The sequence below is a fragment of the Chanodichthys erythropterus genome, chromosome 9 (assembly GCF_024489055.1).
Source record: "Chanodichthys erythropterus isolate Z2021 chromosome 9, ASM2448905v1, whole genome shotgun sequence".
In the NCBI taxonomy this organism is placed as follows: Eukaryota; Metazoa; Chordata; class Actinopteri; order Cypriniformes; family Xenocyprididae; genus Chanodichthys; species Chanodichthys erythropterus.
The window spans coordinates 17049083-17072150 of NC_090229.1; the positions used below are offsets into that span (position 1 = coordinate 17049083).

The 23068-nt window shown below is 36.3% G+C and overlaps 2 protein-coding genes and 3 non-coding genes across 13 annotated transcripts; 2 read left to right on the top strand and 3 right to left on the bottom strand.

The window, feature by feature from the left end:
* Positions 1-526: 526 nt before the first annotated feature.
* Positions 527-599, bottom strand: trnav-cac (transfer RNA valine (anticodon CAC)). Its single transcript has one exon. It is a non-coding gene; the product is annotated as a tRNA-Val (tRNA).
* Positions 600-954: 355 nt separating this feature from the next.
* On the bottom strand, positions 955-1027 carry trnaf-gaa (transfer RNA phenylalanine (anticodon GAA)). The gene has a single exon. It is a non-coding gene; the product is annotated as a tRNA-Phe (tRNA).
* A 607-nt stretch (positions 1028-1634) lies between these two features.
* On the top strand, positions 1635-1707 carry trnar-acg (transfer RNA arginine (anticodon ACG)). Its single transcript has one exon. It is a non-coding gene; the product is annotated as a tRNA-Arg (tRNA).
* A 4-nt stretch (positions 1708-1711) lies between these two features.
* Positions 1712-7677, bottom strand: LOC137026376 (properdin-like). Of its 4 annotated transcripts, none has more exons than XM_067393696.1 (13): positions 7533-7677; positions 7327-7411; positions 6919-7019; positions 6637-6722; positions 6255-6399; positions 5147-5313; positions 4890-5060; positions 4623-4817; positions 4366-4539; positions 3164-3352; positions 2423-2534; positions 2199-2307; positions 1712-2104 (listed from the first exon to the last, which is right to left on the bottom strand). In XM_067393696.1, the coding sequence occupies exons 4-13, from the start codon at positions 6689-6691 to the stop codon at positions 2096-2098; spliced, it is 1326 nt and encodes a 441-aa protein (XP_067249797.1). In that variant the 5' UTR covers positions 6692-6722; positions 6919-7019; positions 7327-7411; positions 7533-7677; the 3' UTR covers positions 1712-2095. The 4 variants fall into 4 exon arrangements, with proteins under 4 accessions (XP_067249797.1, XP_067249799.1, XP_067249796.1 ...); XM_067393698.1 differs by having other exon boundaries at positions 6637-6756; XM_067393695.1 differs by having other exon boundaries at positions 7110-7411.
* A 1211-nt stretch (positions 7678-8888) lies between these two features.
* ppardb (peroxisome proliferator-activated receptor delta b) lies at positions 8889-22459 on the top strand. Of its 6 annotated transcripts, none has more exons than XM_067394822.1 (9): positions 8889-9209; positions 11705-11740; positions 13821-14241; positions 16158-16309; positions 16648-16786; positions 16963-17162; positions 17355-17558; positions 20170-20413; positions 20611-22459. In XM_067394822.1, exons 3-9 carry the CDS (start codon positions 13875-13877, stop codon positions 20856-20858), a joined length of 1554 nt encoding a protein of 517 aa, XP_067250923.1. In that variant the 5' UTR covers positions 8889-9209; positions 11705-11740; positions 13821-13874; the 3' UTR covers positions 20859-22459. The 6 variants fall into 6 exon arrangements, with proteins under 6 accessions (XP_067250923.1, XP_067250921.1, XP_067250922.1 ...); XM_067394821.1 differs by lacking the exon at positions 8889-9209 and adding an exon at positions 9253-9702; XM_067394820.1 differs by lacking the exon at positions 11705-11740.
* Positions 22460-23068: the final 609 nt, after the last annotated feature.

Genomic DNA, 23068 nt, shown 5'->3' on the forward strand with positions numbered 1-23068 from the left:
TTAGTTATTAATGAGTTAATTATTGTGGCGTTTGCTATAATGCTTTTTAGTGACATGTTATCTATTTCAGTGCTTCTTTATCCTGCCATGGAGACCCCCACCACTGCACATTTTGGACGTCTTCCTTATTGGACCCAGCCGTTTCGGGTCTTGCAGTAAATGAGCTGATGAGTTTAATCAGGTATGTTTGATAGTACTATGCAGTGGTGGAGGGTCTGTAGGATAGGGTTTGAGAAGCACTGATCTATGATTTCTTTGAAACAGCCAGGAAAATGGTAAATCTTGGAAGCATTATTGGTTTGATGTAATAACTGGTTGATTTCAATTGATTTAATGTAGCTTTTAACTCAAATATATACGCAAATTTACTAGCACATAGCTATTATGTAATTTTGATTTCGTTTTTCATGTTCAACAGTGTTTCAGTTTTTTCTAACATTCTAACATTTCTACAGTAACATTCCTTCAGTACTAGTTGAGAAATGGATATTATGTTTTGTTTTAGGTAAGGGGGAAAAAAAACAGTTGTTTCCGCCCGGTTTCGAACCGGGGACCTTTCGCGTGTGAGGCGAACGTGATAACCACTACACTACGGAAACGTATATAGTCTGATTTTAGGGCGTGGTTTATAATACGACGTATATGACGTATGTACATGTTAATTAGTTCAAGTAATTGGGTAATTTAAGTTCTGGCATATTTTTAAGTTATATAAAAAATCTAAGCCACCACTGTCATTTTAACAATGGGTTTTCTCTTGGCCTGATTCTTTCCTAAAGAACAAGTGTAGTCTGTTCTCTCCATCCATTTTGTTCATTTTAAATGAAAGAAACTTAAAATTTACAAGATGTTTGTACTCTCTATCGTACAGATGATTTCTGTGCTTAAGACAGGATTTTTTTCTTATGGGTCTTTTGATATGGCTCTTGGCCTCTAAAACTATTTGGATCAAAATGCCGAAACCCGGGATCGAACCAGGGACCTTTAGATCTTCAGTCTAACGCTCTCCCAACTGAGCTATTTCGGCGGATGAGGAATTGTGTTTTGTGAAGCTTTTTTTAAAAATAGATATATACATGTGGTTGTATACAAAATAGCGATGTACTACAACAAGAGTAAAACTCTCTAAGACCGACAACTCTGCCAACCATTTTAATTAAATTACGATCTACCCAATTATTTTAAACGGGATAAAACAACACCAGAAGCAACGGCTTGTCGTTTACACACTTGCATGCTTTCTGAAACCCTTGTAATGACTTTTTTCTTAATAACCATACAATTTCTAAGGCTATGACCACGTGACTCTACGGAGTATCTCTCATTTCAAAGGCTGCTGCGCCCTCCTGTGGTCGTGTTTGTCTGCCGCATACGTCGTCGCGGATTTTTCATTTCAGAAAAGTAACCGTAATAAACTTCACTGTTATTCCTCGAGCTTAAATTATTGTCTCTCTTTGAAAGGTAATGGTTACTTTTCTGAAATAAGGCAGCCTCAATAATGTTTACGGCCGACAAATGCGACCACAGGAGGTCGCAGCAGCCTTCGAAATGAGATAGTACATGCGACCACAGGAGGTCGCAGCAGCCTTCGAAATGGATAGTACATAGAGTCACGTGGTTTTTAAGTAGACGTCGGGCCAGTGGCGCAATGGATAACGCGTCTGACTACGGATCAGAAGATTCTAGGTTCGACTCCTGGCTGGCTCGCATCTTTTCTTTATTCGACTGATTGAAGGGATAACGTCAAGCATTGTATTACATACACTACATGAAATTGCATTACTTTAATATTTTATTGTGGCAGCAAAGCAGATTTTACAGAATTGTGCATTAATCAGCAATCGACCAATTTATCACATACACTACATGATCTTGCATTACTTTAATACTTTATTGTGGCAGCAAAGCAGAGTTTACGGAGTGTGAATTAATCAGCAATCAATCCAATCCATATAACAAAAGCTAACAAAGCAAGTATTTTTCTGTTGATAGCATGCTTCATAAGAGAACAGCTTGGCATGTTGAGGTTCTTCTAACTGCTGGTGAGTACAGTGACTGGTCCTCTTGTCTTCAACAGCTACTCTGGACTCTGCGCTCAATCATCCTGATAACAGCGAGAACATGTTGTTAAAATTAAAATGCATTCCCTTTAATTAGCTAAAATTAATATACATATGCTCTGAGCATAATATTACAACCTCATCCTTGCACGCAGGGACATTTTCACATGGTCTTCTATCGGTTTCAGTTTTCAAATCTTTACAGTTCACAATTGGCTCCCCTGAGAACATACTGCGGTCTTTGGAACTATAAGAGATAAAAGAAAACCACTGAAACAATGCACAACCTACGGTATGCATGTAATAGAATTGCACCCATATATAACTTATTATTATAAACACAATTTTCTTTCAATACCTACCGGTATTCGGAGATGTCAGGAACACACTTTCTTTCTCTTGTTTGTGCAGAGCCTTGCCCACAGGGAGGTTTGCAATAAGTCCACTCACTCCACTCTGACAAGACACCGTTCACTGAACATAGTAAGAGAGTGTTATTTGTTTGGAAAACTGACCTTCCACCTGTGAGGTTTTGGAAAATCCTAATTTTGTCTGAAACTAGAAGAAACCATCATCTAATATCATCATTCATAATGTAGTGAATATACAATTTGTTTGAGATGTACTAATATTAAGCACTCAATTTGAAAAATGTTACACATTTTGATGCTAAACAATAAAAATGAGCATGCTTTGCATTTATGTAGCTTAAAACTGAAAAACATGCGCTGTGTCCGAATATGCCTACCTCCATACAGAATATCCAAAAAAACTGTACGTATATCCGAATTCATAGTATTCATAAAACAGTAGGTGAAAAGTACCTGGACGATCTACTACTTCTGCTAAGATTCTGCGCATCCAATGGACACTTTACTATCCCATAAGGCCACAGCAGAGGAATTGTGAACGGCAGCGAAGTGTCGCAACTGAAGCCAGTAGGTCATGCGACAGTGACAACATGGCGAATGTACTTCATCTGAATTTCAATTCATACCATACAGAACATACTTTTTAAGGGTCGTGAAGTAAGTTTCAAACCAAATGTAGTACCTAGAGAGTATGCAATTTCAGACACAGCTAAGATTTTTCTTTGCACTCACTTTCACAGTCCTGAATTTCATAGCAGCTGCCGTGTTCAACAATATCTCCAGTACAGAAGTTTCCATCGTGTTTTCTACCAACACACTCTCTCTCTCTCCTTCGGTTTCCTTCCCTGCCTCTACATTTGATTTTTGCGGAAGGTTTTTTACATGGACCCCACACACTCCATTCAGACCACATCCCATGTACTGATAGAAAGAAAGAGAGAAAAACGTTACTAAGTTAAAGGGATAGTTCCATACTACTTCTTCAAAACACAAATGCTTCAAAGCATTCATACAGAGTTTGTAAAATAAATCCATATGAATCAAATGATATAAGTTTTCCTGAAGAGACATGATCACTTTATATGATTAATTGATTTGATTTCATTTGGGCTTTTATTCACATGAACATTCAATATATAAACAGAATCTCAACCATACTTGCTTGATGAGTGAGAACAAACCTGATTGTTTAAACATGTTGGCGGAACACACGAGAATGAACCTCATTGGTTCTTGCACATCACGCAAGCATGCTTGCGCTTCCGTTTACCAAAACTGAATGCTGTAAAGTAGTGCTGTCAAATCGATTAATTGCATCTAACATAAAAGTTTGTGTTTACGTGTGTGTATACCCACACACACACACACACACATATATAATATATATAATAATACATATATATATGTAAACAATATATTATATGTAAACACACTCATATATTATGTAAACACAAACTTTTATGTTAGATGTGATTAATCGTGAATAATCAATTTGACAGCACAACTGTAAACATTGCTGATCAACGCTGATCAATGCTTGTATGTGAATAAAAGGCTAAATTATATATGTTCATCATATAAAGTGATCGTGTCTCTTCAGAAGACTTGGATTAAACCGCTTGATTCATATGAATTTATTTTACGATTTTTTATATTTTAAACCATCAGAGTTTTGGGTGAATAAACTTTGAATGGAGTGACAGAAATCTCTCAGATTTTATTAAAAATATCTTCGTTTATATTCCAAAGATAAACAATAGTCTTATGGGTTTGGAATGACATAAGAGTGCGTAATAGATGACAGAATTTTAATTTTTGGGTGAACTATCCCTTTAAGCAATCAATTTGTATGCCTGTATTATCATCATACATACGTTTTTTTGTTTGTTTTCATGTTCATTTAGATAAATCCTTCACTGTATCAAACTACTTACTTGGACAGTTTATATCAGTGGAGCAGACACCAGTTTTTTGCCCTTCACCTATACACTCTCTGCCACCATGTTTGGGACTAGGAGAATCACACACCCGTCTTTGTGTCTGCCGGCCCAATCCACACGTCACAGAGCAGGGTGTTGAACCTGACCAAGCGCCCCAGTTTCCATCAACTGTGAAGTAGAGATATAAAGCGCTGGTTTCTACAATTCTCGTATTTCTGGCAGTTTTGTAGAAGAAAAAAAAAGTATATTACTTGGACAGAAAGGTAGTCCGCTGCAAGGGCGGGTGTCTGTGTCAGAGCCCACGCAGTATCTGCCAGGTGGAGCCGTGGATGGAGTGGGGTTGGTGCAAGTCCTTTTACGAAGTTCTTTCTGAGTGTTATGTCCTTCATCAATACAAGTAGACTGACAGGGACCCCAGCTTCCCCAACTGGACCACCCACCATGAGCTTGACATCAAATGAGAGCATGGTTTTAATTTTCAGTATCTTAAGTAAGCAAAAAAAGAAAACTATACTTACTCGGACAGATTACTTCAGTGGTGCAAGAGGCAATTTCTTCCTGTTCACCCCTACAGGAGCCCCCACATTTTGGAACTGGGTTAGTGCAGGTCCTTTGCCTTTTTTTTTTTCCGTTCTCACACGTGACTGAACAGGGCTGCCATCCTCCCCACGCTGACCAACCACCTTCCACTGGAGTACACAAATTTAAGGAAATATGAGAAAGATCATAGAATCCTTTATGTCTAAATGTAACAATTACTTAATGTTCTTTTTACCTGGGCAGCAATCTTTTTTCTCGCATGGTTTAGTTTGAATAGTTGTTAGGTTCGCACTGTCTAAGCAAGTACCAATTCCATAACAAGACCGTCGCCTTTGCGTTACTCCCTTTGTACAACTCACAGAGCACTCGCCCCAGGAAGACCACTCAGTCCATGCTGCCGGCCTGGAGGTCAACAGACAAGATTTTTCTAAAGGATATGTGCATCATTTGATCTCATTTGTTTCAGTTCAGCTAATTCAGTAGCTTGAAGAGTTAGATTAAAGTATTTATTATAAATTATTTATCTGTGCACATCATTCTTTTTTACTACAGGTGCCCTAGTAATCTTTAATCACAATATCTTCTCTTTTCTTCTCTGATGACGTTTACTGGCACAAGGGCGGGACAACCTGTCACTCACATGATCCAATCAATTTCCGATGGACAAATCTAAGTCCCACCCTACATTTTTTCTTGTTTGATAAGCCATTTCAATTTAATATATTAGTCCCAATAGTGAATAAAAGTCTATCGCAACTTCTGTTTCATGCTGACTTTAAGCAGTGTTATTGAAAAGGTGAAATGGTGAAAGTCTCCAATATATTTTTTACCGTAAAAAGTGCATTACAATTTAAAAAGGTTTCCTAAAAAAGGAATATTAACACTTCATTATTTTAAGTTGCATTGAAATAGAAGTAGCGACAGATCTTGTCTTCCGTATTGTGATGTACATTCAAGTGTAATGGATTATTAAAAAGACTTGGTTCTATGCAACGATTGTTGATTAAGTGAACTAAATGATTGAAGTCTCATATTCCATTCAATATTCACTTGACGATTGAGTTATGCCATTATGATTAAACATAAAAAAAATTAAAAACATAAATGAATAATAAACATGGATGAATCATTAACATCTACATGCATTTACAAAATTAATAGGGTGAAATTTCATTTTATGTCATCTTTTATATTTGTTTAACAAAATATAAAATAACAAATAGGAAATAGTTTTCCCATCATCAGTTTTTCACTTCATTAGACAAAAATAAATTTCAATGTGGCATTTATCATAATAGGGTTTTGAATATGAACATTATAAGCATCACATAAGTGAAACTTACCCACAGGACCTACACTTTCCATCTGCATTCATGTAGCCGTAGTTGGGGTTCATGCAACAGTCTGTTTTTTCAGCCTCACCCAACAGATCATCACATTTCCCAGTGGAAAGGGAAAATGCTGAATAACACTGCACCTTCTGTGAAACTTCATAAAGACTCCAAATTAATGAATGAATTAAATACTTATTACACATATTGTCTGGTATCTGTTACGGCACAGATGGACCGGATGTATTATATTATGTTTCAGATATTATGATTCACAAAAACAGTTATAGTCACAAAGTACAAAAAGTATTTGAGAAAAAGGCCAGTCAGCTAGCTATATTACTTCTTAACATTCATTTATATATGATTAAATATTTTTATATTGTCTTCCAACCTGATTGATGGACATAAATCCCGAGCAGCACAATCCCCCACAAGATCAGATTCATAGCTGGCTCAGTGTGATGGAAATTTTGGATTCTGAACGTGGAAAGTAAGTTAGATTCAATAAAGCCTGTGAATAAAATACTGCAATAATGTGACTGAAGAAACTGCAAACAAATGTGGGTCTGGGTTTTTGATCAATAGTGCATCAAACAAATCATTAAAGGTTCAAATATTAAGTTCATATATGATAAATTCACTATTTTAACCAATTTAATTTTTAACCACTTACCTCACACGCTTCCCTTTCTTGTGGCAGCAGTTCAAGAGGCTGCAACAGCGAGTGGTTTGTTTCGCCCTGCCTCAATAGTGACTTTCAAAAATCTTAGACAGCTGTTAACGAAAACAGGAATTATTCATTGTGAAACTGCTTAATCAGCTTCCCTTATTTAAATATGATTTTGCAGATTCATCAGCGTTTACCTGCTGGTTTGTAAAAGAACAAAATAGTTCAGTTCCAACATTTCTTCATTTCAGCTGTTGTGTAAAGTCACGTATACGGTCGAAACGCGTCTCTGTACTAATTTCTTCAAATGTGTCCTACTAACTCACCCGCATGCATATAACAATATTTGGCTAAAAGCTGCATAATACAGAAATGAAGTCAAAATTCAAATTTTGAATGTAAAGTATAGCCTACTTCCGATCCGTGTCGTGTTTTTTTTCGGGGTTGGTGGAAGGAGGTGGTCGGTCAAAAAGAATTTCTCAACGAGACCTCCGCAGACCTCCAAAAAAAAAACAAAACAAAAAAAAAAAACATTTAGGCTACATTTATAATTATTATAGGGTAAATAGCAAATGTCAAAGATAATTAAAAAACAAATTCAGTCATTTGTCAAAACTTACCTTTATACTTGGACCAGAAAGACATTTTTTCCCACTGTAATAAAAGTTTTATACTTTAATGATTGCAATTAATCTGATTATTTTGGGGAAAGCAGAAGTGCTACTTTTCACAACGTTTTTCTCTCAGAGTGCAGAAGAATGTGCACAGTTTTTTTTTCTTCTTTCCCATAAGCATATGTTTTTTTAGAGCTGCAAATTGCGCAAGCATTTTTTAAGCATTGTGCAATCTCATTTTGTGTTCTAGGCACTAAAATATCTACATAGGAGCAGGGCCAAGTGAAATTTGATTTATGTAACCAGTAAGTGTATAGCACTCTTGGCTCCATTAAACACCATGTTTAAATCCCATCCCAAGAAACAAGCAAGAACTTTGTTGGAATTGATACAACTGGAAGTGTCTCGACACCATATAAAACGAACAGAAACTTTAGGGTCTTCAAATGCTTTGCATTATCCAAGTTTGAGGTGAGATTTGAGAGCAAAAACAGAAGATAAGATCATAAATGAACAACTTTGTGATTGATCTATTCTGTCTAGACTATATCACTGCTGTTTCGTTGTATGCTACATGGACAGCTAAATCTCCTTGATGCATTTATATCTTTAAGTCCATCTGTTTTAGATTCCTGTCTAATGGCCCCATCTATAGGAGCAGTTTGGTACTCACAAGATCATTATTAATAATACATTAAAGGGTTAGTTCATCCAAAAATTAAAATTCTGTCATTTATTACTCACCATCATGCCGTTCCACACTCGTAAGACCTTTGTTAATCTTCGAAACACAAATTAAGATATTTTAGTTGAAAGCCGATGGCTCAGTATGTCACTTCCTCTCTCAAGATCCATAAAGGTACTAAAAACATATTTAAATCAGTTCATGTGAGTACAGTGGTTCAATATTAATATTATAAAGCGATGAGAATATTTTTGGTGCGTCAAAAAAAAAAAAAAAACATTGCTGGCTATGGAGGCCTCACGGAGCCATCGGATATCAACTAAAATATCTTGATTTGTGTTCTGAAGATGAGAAAAGGTTTTACAGGTGTGGAACGGCATGAGGGTGAGTAATAAATGACAGAATTTTCATTTTTGGGTGAAATAACCCTTTAAACTAAACTTATTTGTTAACTAATAACAATGGCTAAATTGAATTCGTCTGCATTAACATTTAACAATGTTTATTATAAGGGATTTTCCAGTAGTTGAGTGTACCATTTCAACCCTCGCGGGAAATAACATTTATGATTCACAGAGCGTCATCTGTCTCCTACTGGTTGAATCTAGCCACCTTGTATTACGTAACATTCACGCCATGATTTTTCGTAGCTGTCAACCACACAAACGCCTGTAATACCTAGAAAGGAAAACAGATTCTGAAATAAACCAAACTCCCTTGACTAAATCCCTCGAATCGAGCCGTCATTGGACAAACACACATCACGTGATTAGATCATACGTCAAACCGCGGTGAGGAAATTTTGTTGCACTAAAGCTGAAAAACCGTTTGTATAGGAGGATTTTTCTACGCGTGTGTAGTTCAATACAGATTTTCTTACATTTTGAATACGGTTGTACTGAATGTCAGTGGTCAGAAGAGTTCGATATTTGGATTTAATCCTTATGGCTAGAGACCTCATGTACGACTTTGGGCCGAGGAGCGACCTCTGCAGGCAGGTAAACAATACACGCATCTTTTCTAGTTCCTCCATTTCTGTCATCCCTGACAACCGAGTAATCAAAGTGAATGGAGTTACTAGACCAGATTGAGCAAAAGTTGGAGTAGGAAAAACAGCGCGATGGTTATAGCTTGATCCGCCTTCTGATTGGATTGTGGAAGAATGGATATAACAGAAATCTGGAATGAAAACGCCTGGTATTTTAATCTTAAGCCTATTTAACCGTGATTGTTTGACCAGGAGAAATTTGAAAGCGTGTGCAACAAAATAAAAACAAAACAAAAACATGTTAGCGTTAAGCTAGCTAGCGCTAACCTCAGACTAGCATGTGTGAAATATGAGACACGGGGACACAGTGATGACAAAACTGATGTAAACCGACGGACTATGGGCTCATTTGAGTCTCAAAACAACTTTACTTCACGGAAAAAGAATATATTTATATTTGATCGTCCGTTGGGAAACTTCGAAGCTGGTCCGTAAACACCAAGGTAAACCAAGACAGCTAACGTTAGCCAAAACTCAATGTTTTGCTTGATTGAAGTGCATGTCTGCTTTTCCCGATTACTAACAATCTGTATGTGTCCATATCAGAATAAATGTATCTTGTAGTCTGTTAACTAGTAGATGTCACCGTTTTGAAGTCATGTTTTTGTCAGCTAGCTAGATTTTGTGTGGCTGTCAGGTTGCATCTGCCTAGCTTTTTGGCTATTTTGTATTATTTGTCAACATACAGTCGTTAGGGTTAATCAGCAGTGGGTTTCATCTCATTCTCTGTTTCTTCTCATTCTCTGTTTCTTGATTAGTTGAAGTTTCACCACCTGTATTATACAAGCAAGCTTTGCTGCCTCAGCCAAGCGCTGTTCATATTAACTTTAAGTTAGATTTTAATCCGCTAACTATTAACATACAGTAAGCTCAGGAATACACTAGTCAGCACATTCTACAAAAAAACTTTTTTTTATTCTATTTTACTAAAACTTTTTATTTTTTATATTTAAAAAAATGAATAAATAAAAAATAAATTCAAAGCAATATATTATAGGAAAATTAAGCAATTACTTGACAAGAGTACTGTTTTCTGGATCAAACTGATATGATCCCTTAAAACAAGGTTTTAGGAAGCTTGTTGTGTTGCTAAATGTACATTATACTGCTCTGAATAAGTAAAAAGTTTGTGGTTTTTCTATGTGAAAGGCTTTATGTTATGTTGAAGTATCAAGAATGACCTTGTGTACACAGAACACGGACTGCATGCTTTTACTCTGATTATTACAAAGTAAAATTTTTAACAATATCGGTAAACATATACTGTCTTGGTCAGCAATTGTTTTGTACAAGTAAATCTTATCATAATTCATTTTGTAGTGCACTTCAGTTTTTTTTTTTTACTGTCCATTAATTCTTAAGGCAGGACACCACAGGTGAATAGAGTAAAATTTTAACTACTAGATATCACCGTAATTATTACGTTGATTAATCACAGTACAACAATACAATTGTTTTGTATTGTACGTTTTCTACAATGTTACGTTTATGCAACAATTTTCATACATTTCCAGAACAGAAGTCTGAACATTGGGTAAAGCCAGGTTCAATATGTGTGTTTAATTTTGTTAAAATATTGTTTTTTACAGAGGGGACTTTGGAAAACTTTTTTTTTAATCACACATAAATCAGAAAATAAATAAATCTGAAAATATTGTCAAGAGTCAGGGGTAAAAAAAACCAAAACATTTTCACCATGTTTTTAGCAATAAATAAACACTTAGAAAATATCTAAAATACAGATTTATCTACAAGTCTGAAAGACATGTTATGGAAGCAAAATAGCCGAAAAACAAACAAACAAACAAACAAACAAACTTGTTTTGCTTGTAGTGTCTTCCCTTAAAGACAAACCACTTGAGAGGTCCAGAGGCTGGTATGCATGTCTGTCATAACCTCCGCACACTGACTCATTTAGTTCCTCTGTGTTGGTCGCCTCTTGCATGCAACCATGTGCAGATAAGCTGAAAACCAGAACGACTGGTTGCTGACAAGTCTGAACAGTGGCTCAAAGCATTTCTGATCGCTTCATTTACTGTGCATGTATATAAGTTAACGTAAAGAATGCACATATATGGTAGTGCTGTTTTTCCCACGTTACCCAGTGTCGTTCAGTAACAACTGAGATATCTTTTTAAATTGCATTGTCTTTGTTAGGGGTTAGTCACATTGATAATCCTCTTTTCCGAATCCACGGATTACAGTCTGTTAGGAAGTGGTCTCCATCCTCCATATGACCCTCACATCTGTTATTAATGTCTTCCATATTGAGAGCTATCATGTATGTGATTCATCCGAAGTCGAAAAGCTTTGTCCCTCATGTCGTTTCAAACCTGTATGACATACTTTCTTCTGTGGGGAGTTTCTTTTGTCTATACAATGAAAGTCAGTGGGGTTCAATGTCAGTGGGGTTCAACTCTAAATTTCTTTTTTTGTTTTCTCCAGAGGGTGAGTAAATGATGACAGAGCATTCGTTTTTAGGTAAACTATGCCTTTAAGACATTTCATAAACATCTTCTGTCTGGTTAAGTACACTTTGCAACACTGTGTAATCTTGACCTTTGTGTTGACATTGTTTTTTTTCCATGTTTGCTCATGCAAATAGGTCTTTCGCAATCGATACGCTATTCTTGTTCGGTCACCTGATTATAAAAGTTTTGTACAACCAAAATCTTTTGCGAGGTCTTTTTATATTGGTCACAGCATTTCCCCACAGGAGCTTTCATTGCAAGGTTATCTTATCTTTTTAAATAAACAACCTAACAGAGTCTCATAATGGATTTATCACCTCACACTCTATGTAGACTAAATATACCACAGACCTGTAATTGCTGACGGCACTGTTTGCGTCTGACTGCTTCAAAAAGATAAAGGTCATGTAACCGGAAGTGGTGAATGAATGAAAGGCCAGGTAGTTAAGACAAAAGCTACTTTCTTATTCTGTATATTTATGGATTCTCTTTTCTTGAAAGTGTTTGAGCCAGGTCTTAAAGATTCACATTTCTTGTGGCTAAGAGTGGAACAGTAAACGCCCACTTTTTCAACAGCCTTGGTTCTGCAGTATTTTCCCATTAATTTTTTTTTTTTTTTTTTCCCCATAGGCATTGGCATTTCAAAAAAATTCTTCAGAAAGAGCTCAATGCCATAAACCAAAGCAACCAGCTGTGAAACAAATCACACATAACAAATTCTGATTTGATGCTCAAGAAAAATTTCTTATTATTATCAGTGTTGAAATTGCTTAATATCTTATATTTTTGCTTAAAGGGTTAGTTCACCCAAAAATGAAAATTCTGTAATTAATTACTCACCCTCATGCCGTTCCACACCCGTAAGACCTTTGTTAATCTTCAGAATGCAAATTGAGATATTTTTGTTGAAATCCGATGGCTCCTTGAGGCTTCCATAGGGAGCAATGGACACTTCCTCTCTCAAGATCCATAAAGGTACTAAAAACATATTTAAATCGGTTCATGAGAGTACAATGGTTCAATATTAATATTATAAAGCGTTGAGGATAATTTTGGTGCGCCAAAAAAAAAAAAAAATTAATGACTTATGTAGTGATGGCCGATTTCAAAACAATGCTTCAGGAAGCTTTGGAGCATAATGACTCAGCCTGTCGAATCAGCGGTTCGGAGCACCAAAGTCACGTGATTTCAGAAGTTTGGCAGTTTGACACGCGATCCGAATCATGATTCGAAGCTTCCTGAAGCAGTGTTTTGAAATCGGCCATCACTATGTAAGTCGTTATTTTATTTTTTTTTATTTTTTTGGCGCACCAAAAATCTTCTCGTCGCTTTATAATATTAATATTAAACCACTGTACTCACATGAACTGATTTAAATATGTTTTTAGTACCTTTATGGATCTTGAGAGAGGAAGTGTCCATTGCTCCCTATGGAGGCCTGAGTCATCGGATTTCAACAAAAATATCTCAATTTGTGTTCCAAAGATTAACGAAGGTCTTACGGGTGTGGACCGGCATGAGTGTGAGTAATGAATGACATTATTTTTATTTTTGGGTGAACTAACCCTTTAATATTTTTGTGGAAACTGACCATAAAGTAGTGTTTGTCACCATATGACACCAGCTTCTGATTGGTGAACCCCATGTATGTTTGTGTTTGTTTATTGTTTATTTTTAAATCAATATCTCTGTGATCGAGATTACTGAAATTTTTACTTCCAGAACCCACACTTTTGCAGTTTGTTTTGAAATATCAGATCCTGCATCATCTAAATCTGATCTAAAAATCAGAATTTTCGAAATTGGGTTTCTCCTGCAGTGTGAACAAAAAGCCTAACTATGCTTTTAAAAATCTTGATGATGTCATTTTTCCCTTTAAGTTTAGTCAGCAGAGAGGTGATGGGGGTGGGGTGGGATCATGAAATGACACTAACGGTATTGGATCTCAGGTCAAATTCAGGTCACCCACACAATCTCTGGAGCATGTGCACTACTCACTAGGTCACTTCTCCAACGGTGATGGTCATATTCTGATACTTTTCTTAAAGGCACTTTTGCAGTAACTCTTTTCCTGTTTTTTGTCTTCTCAGAGGCAATGTCACGTGATGGATAGTTATGAGATTTAGCAGCCAAACGGGAGAACCATGGAACAGGTCGAGCAACCTACCTCAGAAATGAAATGTGACAGCCCAGTAGATGGAGTCACCAAGGGCCAGTCGTCTCCACGGACAGACTTGAACTCTGTCCAGATTCTTGAAGGGACAATATGGATGGCAGCCCAGGAGGGTGAGTCTGCATCTTCGGACTGTGGAGGGATATCAGACCTACAGGAGCCGGGCTCAGCATCGGGAGAGGAGGTGGAAGGCAGCGAGACATCAGATGCCACAGGATTAGAGGTCTCGCCCAGCAGCAAGGAATCGTGGGGGGCGAATCTACAGAATGGAGATGGAACGTCGCAGGAGAGTCCTCAACAGAATAGTGACACTTCTGTAACAGCTCAAACATTTTCAGGTAAAAAGTCAAAACTGCACTTTGACATCAAAGCCATTTATGAGTTATGGCATTCTGTCAGTGACATTTTTCGCCCACTTAACCCTATAAAGCTGTATTTGTCATATTTGATAAATGGTTTACTATGGCTTCTTACCTCATTAATATGAACAATATATTCCTGAAAAAAATCTTAATACTATTATTGATTAGTATAAACATTTACTGGATTGGCGCAGCTTATGCTTGCTTAATATTTTATACTTTATACAGGGTTTCTAAGCTTCTTGAAAGTACTTGAATTTCAGACACGTGGTGTCAGAAGTGCATGTATTAAACATGAACAAATTTTTTTTTTGTAGCTTGGTGATATATCACAAAAATCGGCCTTTATGCACTGCCAAAGCAAGAGTGAAACAGGGCTACTGATTGGGGGAAAGCAGGAAAAACCTGAAAAAAAAACGGCATGAGTGCATGGATGATGATCACGTGCAGGCAGCCCTGCATGATGAATGTGGAGCTATTTAACTAGCTCAGTATCAGGGAAGTGCAAAATTGATGCTTAGCTCAGAATTGAGATACATAAAAATGGAGTAATTAAAGTTCGAAAGAATAACGTTTAATAAAGGAGTGTTTATAAGCGCAGCGCTGCTTTGTGTACTGCGGTAACTAGTGTTGGGAATTGAAAATGCATTCCAATTCTATATACATTCAATTAGACACTTGAGGGTGAGTAAATCATTGGATAATTTTCATTTTTAGGTGAACCATCCCTTTAAGGTCAGGAATCGGATACTTGTTATAAAATTACAATTTTGATTCCGCTTATCAATTCCTATGCTCATTTTAATGTGGTTTTAAACCATTCAAGCACAAGAAGATGCGAAAGAGAACTCAATTCAGCATTTGAGTGCTGTTTTCTGTGCTGGGCACATCAGAGCTCATGCATAAAAAGCTTCCTTTTTATATAGTGCAGGTATACTGAATTGAGTTCGCTTTCGTGGACAAATACGCACAATGTGATGTCAAAATATCCTTGTGAACACAGTCTGTTATTTCTTATGTGAATTAAAACGGATGAAAAAGAAAATGCATGTGTAACAGTGTATTGTAACTGTGCATTAGGTCTTAAAGTGACAGCAGGCTAATAAACTTGATGCCGTCTGTATTAATGTTAATCAAAGAACAAAAGAAAAAGAAAATCACTTATTGATCTTGACTGAATAACTTTTGTAACTTTAATTAGGCTTAATCTATATTTATAGAAAATAAATTATGCAGTGTTATTTTACATTTAATTTCATTTTTTTTAATAGACAAATATAGATATTTATAATGTTTCAAAATCTTTATATGTCAGATAAATGCTGTTCTTTTGAACTCTATTCATCAAATAATCCTGAAAAAATTTACACAACTGTTTTCAACATTGATAATAAAAAAAAAATTTGCAAATTGGCATATTGGAATGATTTCTAAAGGATCATGTGACACTGAAGACTGGAGTTCAACTTTGCAAACACAGAAAGAAATTGCATTTTAAAATATATTCAAATAGAAAACAGTCATTTTAAATTTTAAAAATATTTCACAATATTACTGTTTTTGCTTTATTTTGGATTAAATAAATGAAGCCTTGGTGAGCAGAGAGGCTTCTTTTAAAAACATTAAAAAATCTTACCATTCAAAAAAACTTGTTTTTTCAACTTGTATTATTTGTACTGTAAAGTTGTTTATTTAAATCATATTTTTACAGTGATTTTATGTTTTAGTATTTTACCATAAACTCACTCGCTCTCTCTCCCTCTCTCATACACTGTTCCACTCCTCTCTCAATATTTAAAAAATATATTTTATCCATAAAATATCTACTTTTGCATTGCTCTCATAAGAGATGTTTTAAGTAGTTTCTCTCTGTTTCTGATTCACTTTTATAGATCCATTACAAGCACCCTCACTCTCATTGTCAGACCAGTTACGGTTGGGTCGGGATGACCCCAGTAGTTTGGGCCTGAACGTTGAGTGCCGCATATGTGGAGATAAAGCCTCAGGATTTCATTATGGAGTTCATGCTTGTGAAGGCTGCAAGGTAATTTTCATGAACTTGCAACTACTGCTGTCAAGGCTTTTCACAAACCATGGGTGCATTTATGGCCTGAAATAGACCGTCATCTATTATAAACCAACATTAAAGGTGCCATAAGCGATACCACCTGACAGATTTTACTGAAATAGATGTCCTGAGAAATCATACCCATCTCTATGACAGCCTTAAGTTCTATAAACAGCCCAAAAAAAAGTTATTTACCTTAAGTCACTGGGCTTTCTAATACTTAAAGGTGCATTTCCATGGTGAAATAATTTAGCAATCCAAGCACGTGTGTGCCTTACTGTTTTTCAGTGAGGAAGTGTCATCTTTTTTTAAAGGGGTTTTTCAGACGCACCATTCGTATGAAGCTGGAGTACGAGCGGTGTGAACGTGCCTGTAAAGTCCAGAAAAAGAGCCGGAACAAATGCCAGTACTGTCGCTTTCAGAAGTGCCTGGCATTGGGCATGTCCCACGATGGTGAGCAGCCTGCATACAACCACAATTTAAAGCATTCAGAATTTTACTGCTCATTTTATGTCCACTTTAAAAGTGTGAACTGCATATTAGTAGTCATACTCAATAAGTATTCTGGTGTACATAAATTGCTTTTTGAATATATATATGCTGAGCTGGTTTTTGTTTCTTTGTCTCAGCAATCAGGTACGGACGTATGCCAGAGGCGGAGAAGAAGAAGCTAGTGGCAGGGCTCCTCGCTGGGGAGAAGCTGCAAAGCTCTAGTGGGGCTGACCTCAAGACACTGGCCAAGCACGTCAACACAGCCTACCTGAGAAACCTCAACATGACCAAGAAGAAAGCACGGAGCATCCTCACGGGCAAGACGAGCTGCACAGCGGTATGCACTCAGCTTTTAGTGTCATCCCAACAACAATCTGTTTTTTCCTTGCTTATTTTAGCAAGGATGCACTGATATTACAGTTCTGGCAGATATAATGAGCCAAATAACATTTTGATGTTATTGCTGTTTTTATTTTACACAAAATGCATTTATTTTAGTTCTTATTAATTTTTCTCATGTCATCCCCAGCCTTTTGTGATCCATGATATGGACTCACTATGGCAGGCAGAAAACGGGCTGGTCTGGAATCAGCTTAACGGAGCACCACCCAACAAAGAGATTGGGGTCCATGTCTTCTACCGCTGCCAGTGCACCACAGTGGAAACTGTGCGAGAACTCACAGAGTTTGCAAAAAACATCCCTGGGTTTGTGGATCTCTTCCTAAATGATCAGGTGAGAATCATCCATGTTACATTATTAACTTATATTTGGTTTAATCTCTTGTTTATGCTTTATTAGTTTTGAGTAGTGACTGATAATTTGTGGCTCCTTTGAAGCAGTCACTTGTTAAAAAAAAAAGTAATTATTCATTTAATTATTAATTTATTATTATTATTATTAGTTGTATTATGTTGGTGACTCCTTAGGAGTAATCACTTGTCATATTGGCTGATAAATAATTATATAATGATAAATTATAAAGTCATTTTTGAGAGCCTGATTACAAAAACAAAAGTCTCACCATTAAAAGCCATGGAACAAGCATTTTAACATAAATCAATAATTACAGTACAGTAGCCTAGTTTGAATCAGTGTAATTTTTAAAATTAATTTTACATTATTATGGCCAAACAAAATCTGTTGCCTTACAAATAAATAAAATAATGCCTAAATAACACTAAATAACGTTCCACAACATTAATTATGTATAAAAATAAAAATGCATGTATCATCATGGGAAAAATAGAATGGAATAGCCTCTGCACGGACAATGATGAAATTATTTTATTTAAACCATATGATACAAGAAAAATAAATGTGCTAGTTATTATTAAAGGTACAATTTGTGATATTTATTTCCGCTAGAGGTCGCTAGAAGCCTATTCAAAACAAAGGCGTAGTTTGATGACGCCAAGTTTTAGAGCGGAAACTTGGGACATGTGGTCTCCATCTCAACGGACGGTGCAAAAGAATAGGGATCGGAGTCTGGAAGAACTCGATGCGATTATTAACGTTACTGTAGTATGAAGCAGAGCAGGACTGAGTGTTGCGGAAGCTGAACGAGGAGCTGGAGCGATTGATCAACACACGCCTCACGAGCCGCGGGACTTTTATTATGACACAGTCGCCGGCGCCACTTCCGCTTTTCCGGTCATGAGTTTACGGGAGCTGTCCTTGTCGACAGAACCAGCGGCAGATGGTAAACAGTAATTATGTTCCATAAATAAGTAACACAATCCACCATAAAACGTGCAGGAAGTAAATAAGGAACTGCTTGAAGCAAGCTAGTGGTTTGCTGGACGCTAGACACTACTTCCACATTTGTCCACGGCACTGTTGTCATGTGGTTTCTACGTCAGTAAAGGCGGTAACAAAGGTAACTGGCGTCATTGACAGGCGACTGCACTGCCCGTGTCACTGTTTAGAATGGGAATTTTCTCATGATTTACAAATAGTTGAAAACTTTAGAGATACTGTTTGTAATCAGCTGGACAAAATATATAACACTAGCCTAGTGGTTTTTGGATATTTTACTGCAAAAATTTTACATATTGTACCTTTAATAATGCTTCAATGTTTTTGAAAAAGAAACAAATAAAAATGTATATTACTGTTTCAAATAACAGCATTGCTGTTTGAGCATTTGCTGTGTGCGTTGAAGCTGAAGAGTGACTGAAAACCAGGAAACTGAAGAGCTTTGTTAGCAGCACTTATGAAACATAATGAAATGCATCATATATAAGATTAATCATATACTGTATTTACACAACATAAACATAATATTTCAACTTATATCTGCACAAAATGACGTGAATGCACAAGTGAACTTGAACTAACTTACATGCTAGTCAGAATAACACATCTGTTGTGGATGCACTCTTCCCGTAAAAGCGCAATATACGGTCGGCAACTAAACCCGGAGAGTTCTCAACGTTTTATTACAATAGTGTTCTTATTATAATGTTATGTAATATGACAGTCCAAATCATAGTTATTAATGTCATGCATTGCTGTTTGAGCTGTGTACGCTGAAGCTGAAAATGATCATTGGCGCACTTTACTACCGCGTTAATTCTTAACCAAACACACCCTATATGAGATAAATCAGATATATATACAAAATAAACATAATATGTAACTGTTGTGGACACGCTCTTCCTGTAACAACACGGGAGCGCAAAGAATTCACAACATTCTTTTACAATAGTTTTTTCATTATAATTTTATGTAGCCTATATGACAGACTTGCGCTTTGCATGTTACGTTCAACTGTATTTTCCTTTAAAAATGATCATTTTTCGGCCAATACCGATATGGTGGCCGATATATCGTGCATCCCTAGTAATTAGATGTAATAATTAGTTACTATTCATTTATTTATTTTAAATCCAGCTAAATAAATAAATATAAACATAATATAATGGATATTCATTCATTGCTGATAATATATGATAATATATTTCATACATGAATTAAAGGTCCACTATGTAACTTTGGGCCCTCTAGTGGTTAAAAAACAAAACTGCATCCATTTTGTAGAAAAACACTTTTGATTGTGCTTCTATGTGGATGAATATGGTTATTGTACTTCATGTCAAACTTTCTCGCTCATTGTGACTACTGACCTATGCCACTCCCACACTATACACACATCAGAGTAGCCATCATGGGGACAATTTGGCCATTTCTAATTATTGGGGGGTGGGGAGACTTGTCTCCTTCAATGTCAATGGTGGTTATGACCCTGTAGTGAACTATTAAGTATGGATGCATACTCTTCCACTGAATTCATTTCCCATTTTTTCAGATAACACTGTTTCAGGTAACTCTGGTACTCTTTCAGGTAACACTGTTAAAATATGGAGTCCATGAGGCCATATTTTCGATGCTCCCATCTCTCATGAATAAAGACGGGCTGCTGGTGGCTAATGGGAAGGGCTTTGTGACGAGAGAGTTCCTGCGTAGTCTACGCAAACCTTTCAGTGAGATCATGGAGCCCAAGTTTGAGTTTGCAGTGAAATTCAATGCCCTGGAGCTGGATGACAGTGACCTGGCTCTGTTTGTGGCAGCCATCATACTATGCGGAGGTAAGGCCACGCTATCTGTTTGATCAGCATTATTTTTTTTTTTTGTATGTCCTTTGTTGTTATTTATACAGTTGACATCCACATCTGAATTTGTTATGGGGTAATGCCAGTCAAATAAACACAACAAAGAGATCAAAAGCTTGTTTATCATAACAGGAGAAAATGGAACCACCAAAAACGGTCTTTCTTTGCTCTAGATCGTCCAGGGCTGATGAACGTGAAGCAGGTAGAACAGATTCAGGATGGTATCCTGCAAGCTCTGGACCAACATCTTCATGTGCACCACCCTGACTCTCCTCATCTCTTCCCCAAACTGCTGCAGAAGATGGCCGACCTCAGACAGCTGGTCACAGAGAACGCCCAGCTGGTTCAGATGATCAAAAAGACTGAATCGGAGACCTCCCTCCACCCGCTTTTACAGGAGATCTATAAAGACATGTACTGAGCTCAAGACTCAAGGACCTGAATAGAGAATGGACTTCAAGTTCCCTCCTGAACGGAGAGAGTGCACACATCTTTATGGCGCTGCGGTGCCATGGGTTTTTTTTAAATGAATTTTTGTAAAGGACTTTTACAAATATTGACTTTGAATACTGACATTTTTCTCTGATTTTGCGGAGTGTTTTTTATTTAAACTAAAATCTGTTCTTGTATACAGGACTCTGAACATCTAGTCACCTTTATTACTACTACTATTACTACTACTACTACTAGCTTCATGTTCTTCATTTGCTAGATGAGGGCTAACACCTTTTAGAAGTTGTCTTTTCCATCATGGTTTTGGTTTGCAAGTACATTTAAATGATAACTAGTCTGTTTCTTTGAGGAGATCAGAGCACAATCAAGCTCTTGAAATGCCACTTACTGTATGTTTTTATAGGGCTTTTATTTTTGTGGTTCTTTTTGTTCTCCTGATTCTGTTTGATTAGGCACTTTTACTAAAGTAAAAGGTACTCCACACAAAACTGTACAGCAGTCATTTATATTATTTTGGAATTATGTTACTTTGTTGAGGATGTTGTTTTCCGCGTCAGCTGCTACAAATATATATTGGTATTGAAACTGAAGACAAATCTATGTTTAATAATTCACTTTAAATCTTTGGGATAAACCTACACCAGTGTGATCATTTCAGTTGTATGGAAGGAAAGTTTGTTCATCATATATATATATATATTTCTTATGAGCTGATACCTTTGTTAAGCACTGGTACCTTGATGGTACTTGTATTTTTAAATACTGTCCGGTACCGGTCATATTTACTGAATTGAGACATGACATCAGTTATCTTACATTGTCTCCTTGATACACCATTGTATTAAATTAGGTCTTCCATTAGTATGTTGAAATGATTTTGAATATGTATTGAGTGATTGAAACAAGCAGGCTGTGGTTACATTAAAAGTAGAACATTATGGTCAAATTGGTTTATAGTACTCATATAAGCTTAATTTCATTCTCTAGATCAGTTGCATTAATTAATGATCATGTCATGTTAGTTATATTGAAAATGAATGCGAATGAATGGTTATGTTGAGTCAGCTTGAGTAAATACTTGCATTGTATACTTTGTTGAAGTAACATGTCCTGTCAGAAACAATGCTGAATAATTTGAAAGTTCAGTGTACACATTTTAAAAGAAAGCAGTTTTAATGTTGAATTACATTAATTGTTAGTAATATGATGTGCAACACATCTGCCATTTCACATACAGAAGTATCTCAGAAATATTGGAGATTTTATGTTATGGCTGAAATTTGCTTTTCTGATCTGTTAATTAAATATGGAACTTGAAGTCAAGAGATTTATGGTCATGAAAACTGTTACTGTGAAACTAGAGAGCATAATAATAATTTCGCCCACATCCTTATTCTTAAAATACATTTTGTCATAAAGTTTCACACCAGATGTCGACCAATATCTTTCTACCTTTCTGGTCAGATCTATCTCAGAAATGTCTTTCTTTATTAACAAGAGCAAACAAGATGCACAAGTGTTATGATTTGTGAAATATTTTGGATCAAAGTAAAACAATTCCAGACATCACTATGTTTCTTGTGATTTATGAAAAGCTCCAGATATACAAATATTTCACAAGAGTTTTGCAGTCATAATAAAATATGTGTTAGTTTAATCTTTAATTTATGCTTTACCAAACTAATTTAAATGTGTGAATATTTATTAAACATTTTAATAAGAAACAATTTGTGTCAATGAATAATCCTTTAATTAGAGACCAAACGTCCTGGATGCAATTTCATATTTCACGATTTACTTTTGTTTTGTATAATATTGTCATGTTTATGCAAAGTGCATGAAACAAATCGTTCTTTTCGGATATTTCCAATGAATCGATTCAACCACTTCATAAACGGGTTCGAACTCCTGAAGAGTGGTCTGGATGATTCGGACTGAATCAGTCGACTCTCGAGTATATATATATATATATATATATATATATAAACAGAAAAAAGTGTCGCGTGCGTGATGATGCTGAATTGACTTTCTGAACCGATGCTGTTCAAAAGAATCGATTACTGGAATTGATTCAGACCAGGACCATCATCACTAGGCGGCTCGTTTGTGATGCATCCCTGTCCATCATACGGTCAAATGGGAAAGCCCCGCCCAACAATTATAAAAGTGTGTATGTCA

Excerpts from the sequence above, each read along its gene's own strand:
- LOC137026376 (XM_067393696.1), bottom strand. The coding sequence starts at position 6,691 with ATGAATCTGATCTTGTGGGGGATTGTGCTGCTCGGGATTTATGTCCAT. Across the intron at positions 6,400-6,636 it reads GATTTATGTCCATCAATCAG|TTTCACAGAAGGTGCAGTGT; the intron begins GTTGGAAGACAA and ends GTCTTTATGAAG. Across the intron at positions 2,535-3,163 it reads TGAAATTCAGGACTGTGAAA|TGAACGGTGTCTTGTCAGAG; the intron begins GTGAGTGCAAAG and ends TACTATGTTCAG.
- ppardb (XM_067394822.1), top strand. The coding sequence starts at position 13,875 with ATGGAACAGGTCGAGCAACCTACCTCAGAAATGAAATGTGACAGCCCA. Across the intron at positions 14,242-16,157 it reads AACAGCTCAAACATTTTCAG|ATCCATTACAAGCACCCTCA; the intron begins GTAAAAAGTCAA and ends TCACTTTTATAG. Across the intron at positions 16,787-16,962 it reads ATTGGGCATGTCCCACGATG|CAATCAGGTACGGACGTATG; the intron begins GTGAGCAGCCTG and ends TCTTTGTCTCAG.